Raw genomic sequence first — 14,816 nt, forward strand, 5'->3', positions numbered from 1 at the left:
CTAAGAAGAGCCAACAGAAACCACCTCCCACCAAGGTTAAGAATGATGTACTTCCCAGGCACGTCCCCAACATGGTCCCTGAGAAAGAAGGTGTGATGGATGTCAATGCAGAGGGAGGCTAGGAAAGGCTAAAGCATAAGCCTGGATGCCAGGAATCTCTGGAAGCAACAAGAGGAAAGAGAAGAACAGCAGGTGGTGGGAAGGGCCTGGGAGCCTGCGGCCTTGGCAAGCTGAGAAGAACCAACCTAGAAGCCCCAGGAGCAGGCAGCACTGAGAGCAGGAGCTTAGGACAGGGAGGGAGACCTGGAGGGGCAGGGCTGGTGAAGGAGGGCCTGCATGCAGGGAGGGCCTCCCAAGAACTCTCTAAAATGTGTGTGGGCTGCCTTGTGAAGGACAATGGAGGTGTCCCAACACAGCCCAGATGACTACTTCTCATAGATGCAGCTAAACGTGGCATGGAATCAGGTAATCAATCCAATGCACCTGGGTACCAGTCAAAGCTTGACATTTTCTACCAAGACCCCCAGAAGAAGGAAGGAGAGCAGCGGTAAGGGAATGAAGCCTCCGTCACAGGAAGAGGAAAGAAAATGGGGTCTTGGTAAGAACAACTCAGTGGGAAATGTGGTCTGAATCAGAGCTTCTGAAACTCATGCATATGTGAGAGGGCCCTGGAGGGCAAGCTGATACAAAGATTGCTGGGCTGCTCCCTCAGAATTGCTTCAGTGGGCTTGAAGTAGGACTCAAGAACTGGCCACACTTTCAGAACCCTGGGGCTAAGTCAGTGATTCTTAGCCCTGGATGTGCATTAAGATTCCCTGGGCAGTGCTGTCCCGGGGGTCCTAATGCTCAGCCAGCTGAAAGCCACCGGGCTGGACAATTATGAGGATCCTTCCATCTGGAATTCTGTGGTTCTTGGACTTCTCAGAGAAGAAGGGCAGGAAAGACCTGAGCTGGGCAGAGAGATTGTGAGCTTCCTCCAGCCCACACCCTCCTCTGCTTGAAAGAGCTTCCCCAGGGGCTTGAGGCAGGATCGTGGTAATGCCTGACCGCCCTTCCTAACCCAGAGAGATGTCAAACACAGGGAGACTGGCAATCAGTTTGAAGAAGGAAAGGTCAGAGCAAGACTTACCTCAAAACCAGGAATATGGTGGATGGCCGGCTGGAGTGAAGAAAAGAGAGCTCTGGTCATGTGCTTGTCACCCAAGGCCCCCATCACCCTCATGACACTCACAGACTATGTCAGTGATCAGACTGTCCATGGTTTGCAGCCTCTATTCCTTGGGGGTGGAAGGGATGCTAGGTTGGCATTGTGCCCATCCCTTCCAGACACTTCACCCAGAGCAGCCCTACTTTTATTTGGTCTACATATTGGGGTTCACATCATACTAAGAGGAAGTTTGAAGGTACAGCTCCAACCCAAACCTCTCATTTTACAGAGGGGAGTGGCTGGCCCAGGGCCATGAGGCTAGGTCATGGTGAAGCCAGCACTGCAATGGGGATCCTGCCCTTGCCTGTTCCTGGAGTCCCTCGCATTGTGGCAATTAAGGCTCCCTTAATCAGACAACAGAGGTCCTCCTCCCAGAAACCATGTCAGGATACGATCCAAGGAAGATTAAATCCAGTGACCAGAGGACTTGGACACTCCTGATCCCCAACATTCTACTCCAATGTTAGATGGTATCCTGACTCGGGGTTCAGAAAATGGGTCTCAGCAGGAGGCCTGGCTTCAGAGGAGGTGTTCCAGGCTCCCACAGAGGGTTGGCCCCCACCCCACCCCTGCCATGCACCTCCTGCCTCGGCCTCCTGGATCTGGATACAGACCAGCCTCACCTTCTCTCTCTGGATGAGCTCAAAAGAGGCCAGCAGCTCCCCCGTCGGCTGGCTGCCCCTGGTCAGTGGGAACCAGGCCAGTCGGGGCGTCCGTTCCAAACTCGGTTGACAGATGCAGCGGCCCATAAACTCGTCTGCGCCCTAGACCAAGCATAGAGAGACAAGAATCAGCATCCCTTACCCAGGGCTCTGGGGAGCCTCAGAGAGATCAGGTCTACATGTGCCTTCTGAACTAGCAGGGGCCTCAGTGAGGGCACCCCCTCCCACAGAATGGTGAATTCTGCTCTCCTTAGCAGGACTCAACAACAAGACAAGATGTGAGCAGCCTCGTGACTGTCACTAGGTTTGAATTCCCATCATGCTCGAGAAGTCCCTCTGGACTAGTGTCCAACTAGTGTTTGCCCTGCTGTAATTTAATCAGCGCTGAGACTACTGGAGACCAGAGAGACAGCCTCCTGGCATTTCTCTAATGCCCTCAGCAGTACAGGTGTTTGCAGTTCCAGGGACGTCTGTATCTCCTGCTCATTTCACCCTTAAATTCCCCCACTTTGCAAATGGGGAAACTGTGATCACATTCATCAAATTAAATAAGCCTGGACAAAATGATGTTTTCATAAAGGAAGGTGCCTTTTCTTCAGGCACCTTCCTTGACTCCCTGCTGCCCGGAAGACAGATCCGTCACACTGGATGCAAGGGCAAGCCCCCTCAGGTCTCTGGCAGCCTTCAGCTCGTACCGCCACCCTCCTGCCCTGTTCTGCACTTGCACTCAGTCCTGCTGAGTCCCCCTGACCAGTGCCAGCCCAGCCGCCTACCTCCCTCCTGCTCCAAAGGTGCCAGGGCCTGTGCCCTTCTCCAAACAGTCCCACATGGACTCTTCCTCCGGTTGCTCCTTCCCCCCTGCATGGTACCAGCTTTTCCTTCCAAGCACCCCAATGTTGGACCCCCCAGCCCAGGCCTGCCTTACCCATGGCCAGCTGTCCCCATCATCTGGTGAGGAATAGAGACAGAAGCACCTTTCCCCACCCCTGCCCACCACACCCACCCAGGGAACCTGACATCTGGTCAGTGCAACTCTTACTGACAATGTCTTCCAAACCCATCCCCTCCCCTTTTATCCCACCGCCACCTCCAGCTTTGCCGTGCACCCAGCTGGTCTCTTCCAGCAGCATCCAGCCTCCTCTTCGGAAACTGCTGCCCTGATGTCATCACTCTCCTGCTCCCCTGGATTCATACTCCATTCTCCTCCTTCCAGGCCTCTGCCTCGCGCCGACACCCCAACCCCACATTTCCTCCAGGGCCCGGGTCTTTCCCAAAGGCTTTCCTGACATTCCAGCCCATAGCACTCTCTCCCTCCTGGGAGCCTCCTAGAGCTGCTCTGTCCAATACAGGAGCACCAGCCACCTGCAGCTATTTAAATTTTAATTTTACTTCGCTAAAATGAAATAAAATTTACAATTTCATTTCTCAGCTGCACCAGTCCCATTTCCAGTGCTGTGCAGCCTCATGCAGCTAGAGGCTCCCTTTTCGGACAGCACAGCCCTACAGCTCGCCTGTCACCACAGGAGGTCCTGTGGGACAGTTGTGGTAAGAGGCCCTGCCTGTGGCACAGAGCTGGGAGGCACTCGGGGACCCGTGCTCTCACATGGAGGATTCTCCACTGTGTGGGTGTCTTGGCTCCCACCTAAACAGGGAACCCCAAGTGAAGGGCCACTCAGCCAGTAATGCAAGCGCTCGATGTACATTTAAGGATTCCACACCGCTCCTCGATGAGAAGAAGGGACTGGCCTGAGATCACACAGGCAAGGCAGAGGCAGAGAAAACCCAAGCCCCTGGCCCATAACCAAGCACCTTTTCCGGATATGTTCCCTTTCACTGATGAGCAGTGTCTGCTGTGGGAACGGCATCTGTGCTAGCAATCCATTTTTAATGACTCTAAAATAGTCTTAATTGCTCTAGGGCCAGCGGAGTTAGGGGAGCACCCATCTGGCTGGGCAGCCACGAGTTCCTGGAGACCCCACCTTTGCACATGGTCCCTCCCTGTGAGGGGACGAGGCAGGAGCCGGGCAGACTCACGTAAGTGTCATGGTCGTACAGCTCCACCACAATGCTGGGCGGCTGCTCAGCAACTGTGGCCGGCTCGCCGAAGATCTCGATCTCGTAGAAGATGAGCGTCTGGTCCCAGGTGGGGTTAAGGGTGTTCTTCACCACCACCGTCTTCTGGCTCTGGTGCAGGAAGGAGACGATGGCATAGGGATCTGCACAGGCCGGAGATGAGGAGGGGAGACAGGACACAGCAGGGGCCATGAGAGATGTCTGCTTCAGAGCCATGTGGGGCCACAAAGCTGGAGCAGGGCTGTGGCTGCCACTCTGGAGCAACAGCATTCATGCTGGGATGCATCTTCCCCATGGGGTTCTTCTAGCCCTGCCATGAGGCCAGCTGGGGGCCACAGTAGGGACATGGAGCCTGGGTCCTGGCAAATGGGCACAAGATCCAGAGAACATCCCTTTTTGTGCTGCTTCCTGAGCTGGCTGCTGGAAGCAGGGTCCAGCTGGGGGAAGTGAATGTCTGTACGGTCTGTTCGTTCATTCATTCATTCATTCATTCATCCAACAAGCATTTATCGAGTGCCTTCTTTATGCCAGGCTAGGGGCTAGGTGCTAGGGGCTGAGAATACAATTTGAACTAAATATAAAATATCCACACAGGCTAATGTAAAATTATGATTTGGGTCAGAGCCTCGAAGAATAGACATAAAATGCAGTGAAATGTGTTAGGGAGGGATCTGGCTTCCTTGAGGAAGGGGGAGCAGAGCAGAGCTGCTGGTGTCTGTGAGCTCTGGGATGCCACCACACTGACGTGGCCAGTTCTGCATTTCAGCAAGCTCACTCTGGCTGCCACATGGAGAACAGACTGCAGGGAGCACGAGGAGGTCTAGGGAGACCAGTTCTGAGGCCACTGCAGTGGTCCAGGGAGGAACGATGGTGGCTTAGATGGGTGTGGGGTGCTAAAGGGAAGTGCACAGACTCAGCAGCTATTTAGCAGTAGGGGTGTGACAGAAACCCAAAGGCCCCCGCAGCTCCCTGCTGCCCGCGAACTCCTTTCCAGCCTGCCAGCCTTGGCCACGCCAGCCTGGGACCCAGCCACAAGTCATTCCCTCTACCTTGTCCCAAAGGCTCACTAGAGCAGACTCTAGGGTCAGTGGTTCTCAAATGTGAGCATGCTGCAGAATCATCTGGAAGGCTCATTCAGGGTGCTGGGCCCTGCCCCCAGAGACTCGGATTCAGCAGGGCCAGGGTGGGCCTGAGAATTACATTTCTAACAAGTTCCTGAAAGCGATGCTCATGCTGTCTTCTGGGACCACATTTTGGAAACCAATGCAGGAGAGGGACTGAGTGCATATAACTTGGGAGAGGAATGCAGGGCTTGGAGGAGGGGGCTGCCTTCAGCTCCTCCTAATGGGATGTCACCTTGAGGGCTGAACCCAGTGCCTAACCATGCACTCAATACCCTTGGCACCCTGCTCCATCCTGCAATGGCCTGTGCCCTCTGAGCCCTGCAGTCCAGCCCTAGCACTGCCATTCACTTCCCATGTGACCTCAAGAGGGCCTCAGTGGCCTCAGAGGTAATGGCCTCTGTGTTGCTGGCCTCAGAAGGATGCAGGTTCAAACACAACCCAGGGGCTGGGATGGGGAGACAGGGCTTCCACACAAAGGGGAGAAGAGCAAGACAGGCTCCCTGGCCACAAGAAGACCAAATGGGACACCATGGCCACTGCATAGGTGGCAGAGAGAGGGGTGGCAAGGAGTGACCGGGAAAGAGGCGGGAAGGTTGGAGTGGGCAATGGCAGGAAACCCATCAAGGGATGGAGAGACCAGGGTCCGAGGTTGTGCCTGTTGCCAAAAAAAGAGCTGGTTTTAAGAGCAGGGGGTATCTAAGTTAAGGGGCGGACTCAGCCATGGCCACCCACAGGCTGAGCAATGCTGGGTCTGGTTAATAGGAGGCAGCCACCAGCCTGGGATCAGCCTGACAGCCATCAGGCACAAATCATGGAGGACTTCCTGCAGGAAAATGGTTTTGATCCTGATTCTGTGGAGCAGAAGGGGGCAATGGGAGGCCCTTGGCAGGCGAAGGAGCCAGAGAGAACTGCCCACCACGTCTCTCGACCCCCACCAGGTGGGAGCCTCCCTGGCATGGGGCTCCACTTTCCATGCACTGGACCTGGCAGGGCTGGCCCTGAGCCCTTTCCCTCCTGCCCCTGGCAGGGCCCAGCGGCATCTGTGTATTTAATGAAACCGTCTGGCTGTGATACCATCAGCTCCAAGCTCGGCAGAGAACTTCTCCAGGTTCCAGTAAGGAAAGGAGGGCGCGTTCCGATAAATAAAACCATATTAGAGAGCCAGCGAAAAAGCCCCTTTTGTTCCCGCCCCGCCCCGTGCTTCCCTACGCTTTATTTTTATAAGCGTGCGGGCCCCAGACCGACCGCGTTTACACAAAGATCACAATTGCACATTGTAGCGGCTGTGCACGCTGTATTGGTGTTGGCAGCACCCCCCACGCTGGCCCCCGAGCAGGCTGACTCCTTCCAGCAGCCCCATCGGCCCAGGCAATGAGCTCAGCGCTCGGGGGAGAACGGGGAGGGGGTGGCTTTCAAACAAAAATCACCCAGACCTACACACGTGCCCCACCCGCCCATGGGAGGAAAAAACACACAACAAAGGCATTGTAAAGAGCAGGCCTGGAGGCCTGGGGCCTCAGACACTGGGCTACTGTGTACAGGGGCCTGGCCTCTCCCTGCACAGGACCCCATCCCTCAAAAAAAAAGGAAAAGGAAAAAGGGGAATAGCACTGTTGCTAGAGCAAGGTGGTCAGATGAAGGACAGCCAGACACACTCACAGACAAATCCCTCTTCCAGGAAAGCTAAGAGGAGGGAGAGGCAGATTCCCAAAAAGCGGTGGAGGGGAAGGTGAGGGGCTGGGTTTTGCACGTGCATCACAGCGTAGGGCTCTTCCCAGGGCCACGCCCACAAGCCATATGCAGCGCGCAGCATGCCCTCACTGAGGCAAGCACTTTGGATTGCAGCTCTGAGGAGCACGGCTGCCCCAGGGAGGATCCAGCCATGAGCACACAAGGATTCTACCTGACTCCATCACCACAAGGGAGTCAGAGACCTGTCACTGGGCCCCAGGCAGACAATTCCTTGGCTGGATCCAAAGCCCTACACCAGGCTGTTCGGGCTGAGCCCTGCTGCTCAGACGTTCCTGGATCTCCGGAGAGGACCGTCTGCATTCACAATACACTACGCTTTCCTCCCGGGCCTTCCCACCAACCACTCAGACCACCAGGGTCGGGGACAAAGTGGGAAGTATCACCCCATTTTTCAGAAAAGGGAGCTTTCCCCAGGAAGACTAAGTCGCTCAGCCATGATCCTATGTACTAGACCCCCTGACTCCTAGTCCAGTGCTCCTTCCACCACGCCACCTCATAGGAAAGGGCCCTTCAGAGAGGGTGGGATCGACTGCCAATAACCAAGGCAATGCAAATGAGAACTAGACTCCAGCAATATTTTTCCTATAAAATTAAGAAAAATTGTTCAAAATTATAAAAACCCGGTATGGGCAAAGAGTCGATGAAATAGGTACTCTCCTTTATTGCTGGAAGCAATTCAGCAAGCCTTCAGAAAAGCAATTGGGCACTATGCCCTGAAAAACATAAAACCATTTATACCCTTTTCCCATATTCCTGGGAGGCATCCAGATTCACCAGAAAGCTAGATGTATGTACAAAGATGTTCACTCTCACGTTATTTGTAATGCATCATTCATTCACTATACAGTTATTGATTGGCTACTCTGTGGGAGGTTAGCACAGTGCTAGGGATAGGAAGATGAATGAGACGTAATCCAAGCTCTTAAGAGTATGACTACTGGTTGGAAATTGTAACCTAAACGGGTATAATACAAGGTGATGTGCTACTTAATAGTGGAGTATACAGGGGCCGGGATGAGGAGCGCCTGATGTCACCTGCTGGCATCAAGTCAGGCTTCCCAAAGCAGGTCTCAAGGATGAGGAGGTAGGCCGTGCAGACCAAGGAAAAGGGGGCATTCCAGGCGCAAGCATGGCACGGGTAAACACACCAAAGACTTTAGGTACTTGGGGAGCAGCAAGCCATTGGTCTGGCTGAGGGGACGAAGGGAGCACCAGGGCAGTGGGGACAGAGGAGGCAGGAGGGGAGGAGGGGTAGATCACAAACGGTCCTGGATTCCTGCTGAGCAATTTGGACTGAATCCTGTAGATCAGTGTTTCCCAAAATGTGTTCTTTGAGTGGTGGGTTCTCTGGGGAGCTAATGAGTGCTTAAACAGATTAAACAGGCTCCTTCCCTGCCGCCGCCTTAGAGCCTCTCATATGCCACTGTGCATTGTAAATCTCGAAGCGTGCAGTGTTTCCCAGTCTCTCTTACTCAGGAACCCTTTTTAAGTGGAGCATTTCACAAGCCTCCAATGCACTTTGGAAAACACCTCCTTAAGCTCGTCTGGTGGATTGCCCCAGCCAGAGCCAACCCTAACAAAAAGCTGTGCTTAAAAAGGGGTTGGGAAGGGAGACTGGAGTTCAGACTTGGGAAACCCAAAAGCAAGAAATCCCCAGCACCACCCAGGACTGAGTCTGAATCTGAGGGAAACTAAGGCACCGGTCATCAAGACGTGGCACCAGCTGTGGGCAGCTCTGGCTCATCAGACCTCACTGCAGCCTGGCCTGGCAGGACTATCCCACAGGACCACCTACCTGGCCCACCGCTGTGACCTTACCTGGAGCTGTAAGGCCAGCAAAGAGGGCACAGGACTTTCTACTTTCTTGAGAGGTACTCACCCCTGTAAATTAATAAATGATGTGGCATCTGGTCTATCAGCCATCTCTCATTGGCTTGGTTAGCCAAGTTGAAGCCCCTGAGCCGTGACGTGGGAGGCCCTCACAGAGGGATTTCTGGGCCCCTCCTAAGCTGAGGGTCATCCCTTGGAATACAGTGACCTCATGATAGAGCTGCATGAGGGTCCTCCATCTGGGCGGGCTGCTCTGTAAGCAGAGCTTATGATCCCTCCAACCACAACAGCAGTTCTTAACTGGCAGAAGGGGCCAGACTGACACCTTCCTCCCTGGTTCCCTGTGAAAAACACCAGTCTACAATGAAGAGTAACTCAGCTCAAGCTACTGTTCAGGGAAGCAATGCTACCCACCCCACACCAAAGGGGTGGGCAGGACGGAGCTAGGTGTGGTGTTGGTGACGTGTTCTAAGTCCTCTAAAGTCATAGCTTTTCATTTCAAAGCAAACCCAGTACACACAACAGATGTTCACAAAGCAGTGGCAACCCCGTCCCAAAAACAAAAAGAAGTCATTGAACTGGCCGGGCACAGTGGCTCACGCCTGTAATCCCAGCACTCTGGGAGGCCAAGGCGGGTGAATCGTCTGAGGTCAGGAGTTCAAGACCAGCCTGGCCAACACGGGGAAATCCCGTCTCTACTAATGCAAAAAATTAGCCAGGCATGGTGGCGGGTGCCTGTAATGCCAGCTACTTGGAAGGCTGAGGCAGAAGAATCGCTTGAACCTGGGAGGCAGAGGTTGCAGTGAGCCAAGATAGCGCCATTGCACTCCAACCTGGGTAACAAGAGCAAAACTCTAGCTCAAAAAAGAGAAGAAGTCACTGAATTAAGTATCACTTTATGTTTTTTATGACTAATTGCTGCACAGGGAATACACATTAATAAACACATAAGCACACGCCACAGATGCCCTTCCACTGGTCCAGAAAATTGATATCCCAGCCATACACTCAAACCCCACTCAAGTTGCAACCCTCAGGCCATCTGGATGGCAATATCTCCAGGATAGCCTCCCTCTCCCAAGTTCAATATTGTTCAACAAGTGTTTTCTGGGCAACCCCTGCCTATCTCCTCAAATATTCAACCAGGGAGAAGGAGCGGCCATGGCCCCAATGTCCGGGCAGCCCCGAGACCCACCATGTAGAGAGAAGCAAAGAGCACAGGGCTGTAGGAGCCCCAGGGGAAAGGCCCAGAGAGCAACAGGTCAGAGGCACTGGGAGAGTGGCTCGAGAAGGGCCCTCTCTGCCCCAGACACCCGGCAGGCAGCTGGAAGCTGCATCGGCGACAGACACTGTGCCAGGCTCTCCCCTGGCCCCAGACATTCCGGATTCACACATAAGTTTCCTCAGAGAAATGCCAGCCGGTGGCCGAGCACAGCCTCCGGCCGCCAGCCGCCCCAGGGTCAGTTCCAGGGGAGAAATTGCTTTGGTTTAGGGTTTGGGAGTGAAAATAAACACTCTGGGTTTTATAGGTTCACCCATGTTGGCTGCTGTTTTCCTTTCCAGCAGCTGCTCAATCGGGCCTTTCATTCAGAAGCCAGTGGCCTCTGAGGAAGCCCTGGGCAGTGCCCTCAAAGCTCAAGGGATGTTTATTTGGGGGAGGGGGTGGGGCCAGGATGGAAAGTGTGACGTCTCCGCAGACCGGTGCCACTGCCCTACCAGAGGGGAGCATCGGCTCCCAGCGCTGGGCCCTTGAAGGAGTTCCCTCCCCTCTCTGCGGGGTCCTCGGCCTGCAGGGCCCACAGAGGACAAGGGGGCTTCTGCCTGGGCCCCACCTGGCCACCCCCATCTCACAAACCCGTTCCCAGCACCCTCACCTCTCACGCCCTCCCGGGAAGGGAGAGAAAGCAAGGCTGTAAACTCGTCCATGTCCTTTTTCTCAGAGTAAGTTCTAATTGTCAGACTCCTGGACAAGTTTCCCAGGAAGTAGCCACTACAGATTCCTGTCTGGCCTGGGCCTGTCAATTCTGGCGGGCTGCTGCTGTACATACTTTCGAGGGAGCTCTCAGGACCCTGGCCCCAAAGCAAAACAGGGTAGAACTTTCTCATTCACCCTGCACCTGGCTGCACAGAGCTGGAGGATGGGCCACTGAGGGCCATAGCTGCTGGAGAGGAGGACGCAGATTGGACCCCACATCGGGGAGGAGAGTGGACCAGCAAGGAAGTCAGTAGATGGCCATCACCTGCAGAGCCATGCTATGTCCAGGAAGTCACTCCCATAGAACTCAGTTCTACTCAACCAAACAGCAGTCACTAGATGGCGAGAGCCTTGGGTTCCATTCCCAGCTCTGACACTTGGTAGTAATTTCAATGCAAGCATTTAGCTAACCTATCCGAGTCTCTGTTTCTTCACCAATAAAATGGGGATGTTGACCACCTACTTCATAGGACAGTTGTAAGGGTTACAGGAAATAATGTCAGCAAAATGCCTGGGCACCTAGTGAGCACTCAGCCATCAAGTGCTGCAGGTTCAAACGTAAGATGAGGCCCCTTCCTGGGGGAGCTTATGGTTAGAGCAGGAAGGAGGTAGCAGAGATAGACCACTGTTAATCTGTGCAGTGGGGAAGGCCTCTGAGGGAGATGCAGGTGAGGAGCTGGCCAAGCGCTGAAGAAGGAGCAACCAGCTTGGCTTGGGGAAGTCAGAGGGCATCTGGGCTGGGTCTTGAAGGATGACTAGGAGTTTGCTGGTTAGAAATAGGGAGCAAATGCATTCTAGACAGAGCGATCACTGAGTGCAAAGGCCAGGCGTGGGCAACATGGACAGAGTTGGTGGGGCTGGAGCTACTGGATAGAGGGCAACGAGCAAAAGGTGAACCAGGTGAGGACCACAGGGCCAGATCACAAGGGACTTGTCTGCTGTGCTGAAGAGTTGGAGGCTCCTGTCAGTGTCTATACTTGAAATCAGAGGAGGGACGTGACCAGGTGTGTCTGGGGCAGTGCAGAAGGTGTCAGGGAGGTGAGGAGATAACCAGAATGACCTAGACACAAAGGGGCAAGGCCAGTGTCAGATGGCAGTGTGACATTAAAGAGGAGGGAACAGATCTGAGGGATTCAGGAGGTAGAATCCTCAGGACTGGGTGACTAAGAATTTCCAGCCTGGGTAACAGATGGCTGCCAACCCCAGGGCCACGGCAGGAAATGCCGAGGCAGCCTGGATCTGGGTGGGGGAAGCTGGGGAGCAAGGTTACATGGAAGTTTGCACAGGATGAACTGAGGTGAGTGAAGGTGGAGAAGTTGGGGGACCCCGGTGTCCAGAGAGAGGACACAGACAAGACTTCTTGGAGCATCAGGATTCGAGGGCAGTGAAGCATCAAGGAGGAGCAGGTCAGAGAGGAGGCTGCAGGGGCCCTCCAGAGGCTGGCGGCTGGAGCCAAGGCCAGAGGAGCTTTCAGGAAAGAGGGGACAGTCAGCGAAGCCTGATCCTGCCAAGGAGTCCAGCAGACCATGGACAAGAGTTTGCTGCACCTGACAACCAAGAAGCCACAGGACCCTGGCGACAGCACCCACCTCCATGCACCCAGCAAACAGCACCCCTTGTTGCCGGAAAGCCAGATGTCTCCATTCCCAGCTCTCAGCCCACAGTCTCTGACTCTCCTGCCTCTCTCCCACCTACCAGAAAAAGAGTCCTTGTCCATCGCAGCCAGGTCCCGGGCCTGGTACATGTAGCAGCGTAGATGGTAGCGGTTCCCATCTTCAACAAGGGAAAAAATAGAGGTGCCAGAGTGAGTGGTTGGGGTGGGTAAGAGCTGGGGCGGTTAAGAGCTGGGGCTCGGGGCGAGGTGGAGTCTGTCCCTAGAAAGGGCAGCAGACAGAGGGGCTGAACGAGGGAAACCATACAGGCCACTGTGCAAGGTCAGGAGAACATTCCACAGCTCGAAAGCGGACACCTGACTAATTAACGTGTCCCTGGGCCAGGCTAGGGCTGGGGGAGAAGAGGTAGAGGAGGAGGGGAGGAGGGGAGGCCAAACAGACAATGGGAGCAGCCACAGAGCACAGGGTCTTAAATGCCTGATATCAGATTTGAGTGGGTGGACACACCACACAGACAGGCATAGACACGTGCGAGCGCACACACATGCACACACACACACACGGCACTGACCCACCAAAAAGCACACAGACTCAGCTCCCCGGAGCCCCACATACACACCTGATCTTATAACTCTATCCAAACAGAAGCATAAGGTGACACACCCCTATCACCCCATAGATGCCTCGAAGCCTCACTTACAGTCAAATATGCAGGAAATTGTGGGTCTGTTCACACCAAAGCTCAAGGTGGAGACGGACATGGAATCTTCACTCTTGTCGTCCACCACGCCGCCCTGGAGACACGAAGCTGGTTATGGCAGATTCTGCCCCCAGGCCTGGGGGTGACAGGGAGACTAGCCCAGAGAGTTAGATCCCCAGGGCCAGGAGATCTCTCTGCTGCTGAAAGCTGAGCCATCAGCCTCTACTTTCATTCTGGGGAGCTTATCCTCTCCTAAAAAATCACCAGACTCCAATGTCAAAGCACCAAAGGACTGTGGGAAATTCTTCTCCCTCTCTAGTGAAGACCAGATGAGCCAAGAACGGAATTTTTAGTTGTTTCAGGCAAAGAGATTAGAAGGAATGACTCGAAGGGGCTCTCCAGGAGAGAATCAAATGGGGATCTGTCCACTAGGGACAAGTCCAGTGGAATCGCAATGTGGAGGTTCCAGGCCAGCATCTCTGGGTCCCCATCTCTGCCATCCCCTGCTAACATAGAGCTGGGTCCCAGGCTCTGGAGGAAGCTGTACCACACACCCACCATCTCTCACCAGTTCCCACTCTGCTGAGGGTGAGCAGGGCTCAGGCTGAGGCCAGAGGTAGGGACAGGAGTGGGTGGACAGTCAGGCTTGGAAGCCAAGCTGTCCATTTACTGTGTATAAAGCTAGATGGTCAGCCCTGCCACCTCACCCTCATTAGCTCTGGACTCCAACCACTGAGCCACAAACCACTTTGGGGAGCACCAAGACCAGACCACTTCCCTAGGCCAGACACCCAGCTCTCTGATGCACTTTCTCAGCCCAGAGCCAGAAGCCCAAGCCACAGCCTACAGAGGGACTAGGGAGAGTTGGGGGCCGTTACTAGACACCCCGTGCCGTCTGCTCCCTCTGCACTCACTCAGATGTCTCCAAGTGCCTCTCTCCTCTCCCTCCTGCCCGCTACCCAAACTGTCGCCTGCTCCATTTCAGAGGGGTGGGGTTAAGTAATAAAGTGGCCTCTGCTCCACTTCCTTGTTCAGTCCCACATCTCACAAATGTGTACACACCCTTGAAAGAAAACCCTGGCTCTCCCTCAGACAGCCCGTCATCCCACCAGGCCCACTCAGAGTGGCCAGTTCCCAGGATTCTTCTGCTGGGCCACCCTGACCTTCACCCGGGAACCATTTCCCAAGAATTTCAACCTCTCCCCAGGCTCTGAAGCTACAAAGCCCCCCACTGCCTCCAACACAAGACACCACTGCCACTACTGTGCCCCTGCTCTCCAAACCATGCCCACCCTCAGGGCTCAGTCCAGACCCCCTTGTCCAAGAAGCCTCCCTGGACACCTGTTCTCCCACCTCTGGCCAGGCCATCCCCAAGCCAAAACCAGCTTCATCACCCTCAGTCACTGTGCGGCTCCTTGGCCTGAATCCTTCAGTGGCCTGAAAGGTCCAGTCCAGCCTTCTCCCAGTGAGACCCCCAGTGACCCGCCCTATCTTTCCCCATCCAACACCAAGGCTTTCTTCCCCCAATCCCGGCCCTTGGCTTCAGGCAAACCACACTCCTTAAAGCTGTCCCAGACGTACTCACTCCCATAGCAAGCTTACGCTGTTCCACAGCCAGAGGTGCCGTCAACCATCCCAGGCCGCCCCATCTTCAGATCATCTTAGGACACCTAAGCAAAGCCTGCCCTGGTCACTCTGGGTCAACAAAGAATTGCACCCTAAAGGGTGGCTGGGCCTTCCTCTGCTCCACTGCTGCAAAGGGTCTGCAAAACACACACTTGGGAAAGACTGAGTCCCTCTGTTCTCCCAGGGGACTCTCCAAGGTCCTGCTATCCGTGGGTGGGCTCTGACTTCCACTACAGGACATCCTCATTTCTGAC

At 54.6% G+C, this 14,816-nt stretch overlaps 2 protein-coding genes across 2 annotated transcripts in view; one reads left to right on the forward strand and one right to left on the reverse strand.

Annotated features, from left to right (window-relative positions):
- The window catches only part of PAIP2B (poly(A) binding protein interacting protein 2B), a 577,567-nt gene that overhangs the window by 164,234 nt on the left and 398,517 nt on the right, over positions 1 to 14,816 (forward strand). The window lies entirely within an intron of this gene.
- Positions 1 to 14,816, reverse strand: part of DYSF (dysferlin) — a 219,204-nt gene that overhangs the window by 82,994 nt on the left and 121,394 nt on the right. The window contains exons 31-35 of the mRNA XM_050755219.1: positions 12,937 to 13,030; positions 12,319 to 12,396; positions 3,904 to 4,085; positions 1,831 to 1,971; positions 1,130 to 1,159 (exon numbers count right to left, since the gene is read on the reverse strand). Of these exons, the coding sequence (XP_050611176.1) occupies positions 1,130 to 1,159; positions 1,831 to 1,971; positions 3,904 to 4,085; positions 12,319 to 12,396; positions 12,937 to 13,030 (525 nt within the window). The remainder of the gene's footprint in view (positions 1 to 1,129; positions 1,160 to 1,830; positions 1,972 to 3,903; positions 4,086 to 12,318; positions 12,397 to 12,936; positions 13,031 to 14,816) is intronic.

This window comes from Macaca thibetana, chromosome 13 (assembly GCF_024542745.1).
Source record: "Macaca thibetana thibetana isolate TM-01 chromosome 13, ASM2454274v1, whole genome shotgun sequence".
In the NCBI taxonomy this organism is placed as follows: Eukaryota; Metazoa; Chordata; class Mammalia; order Primates; family Cercopithecidae; genus Macaca; species Macaca thibetana.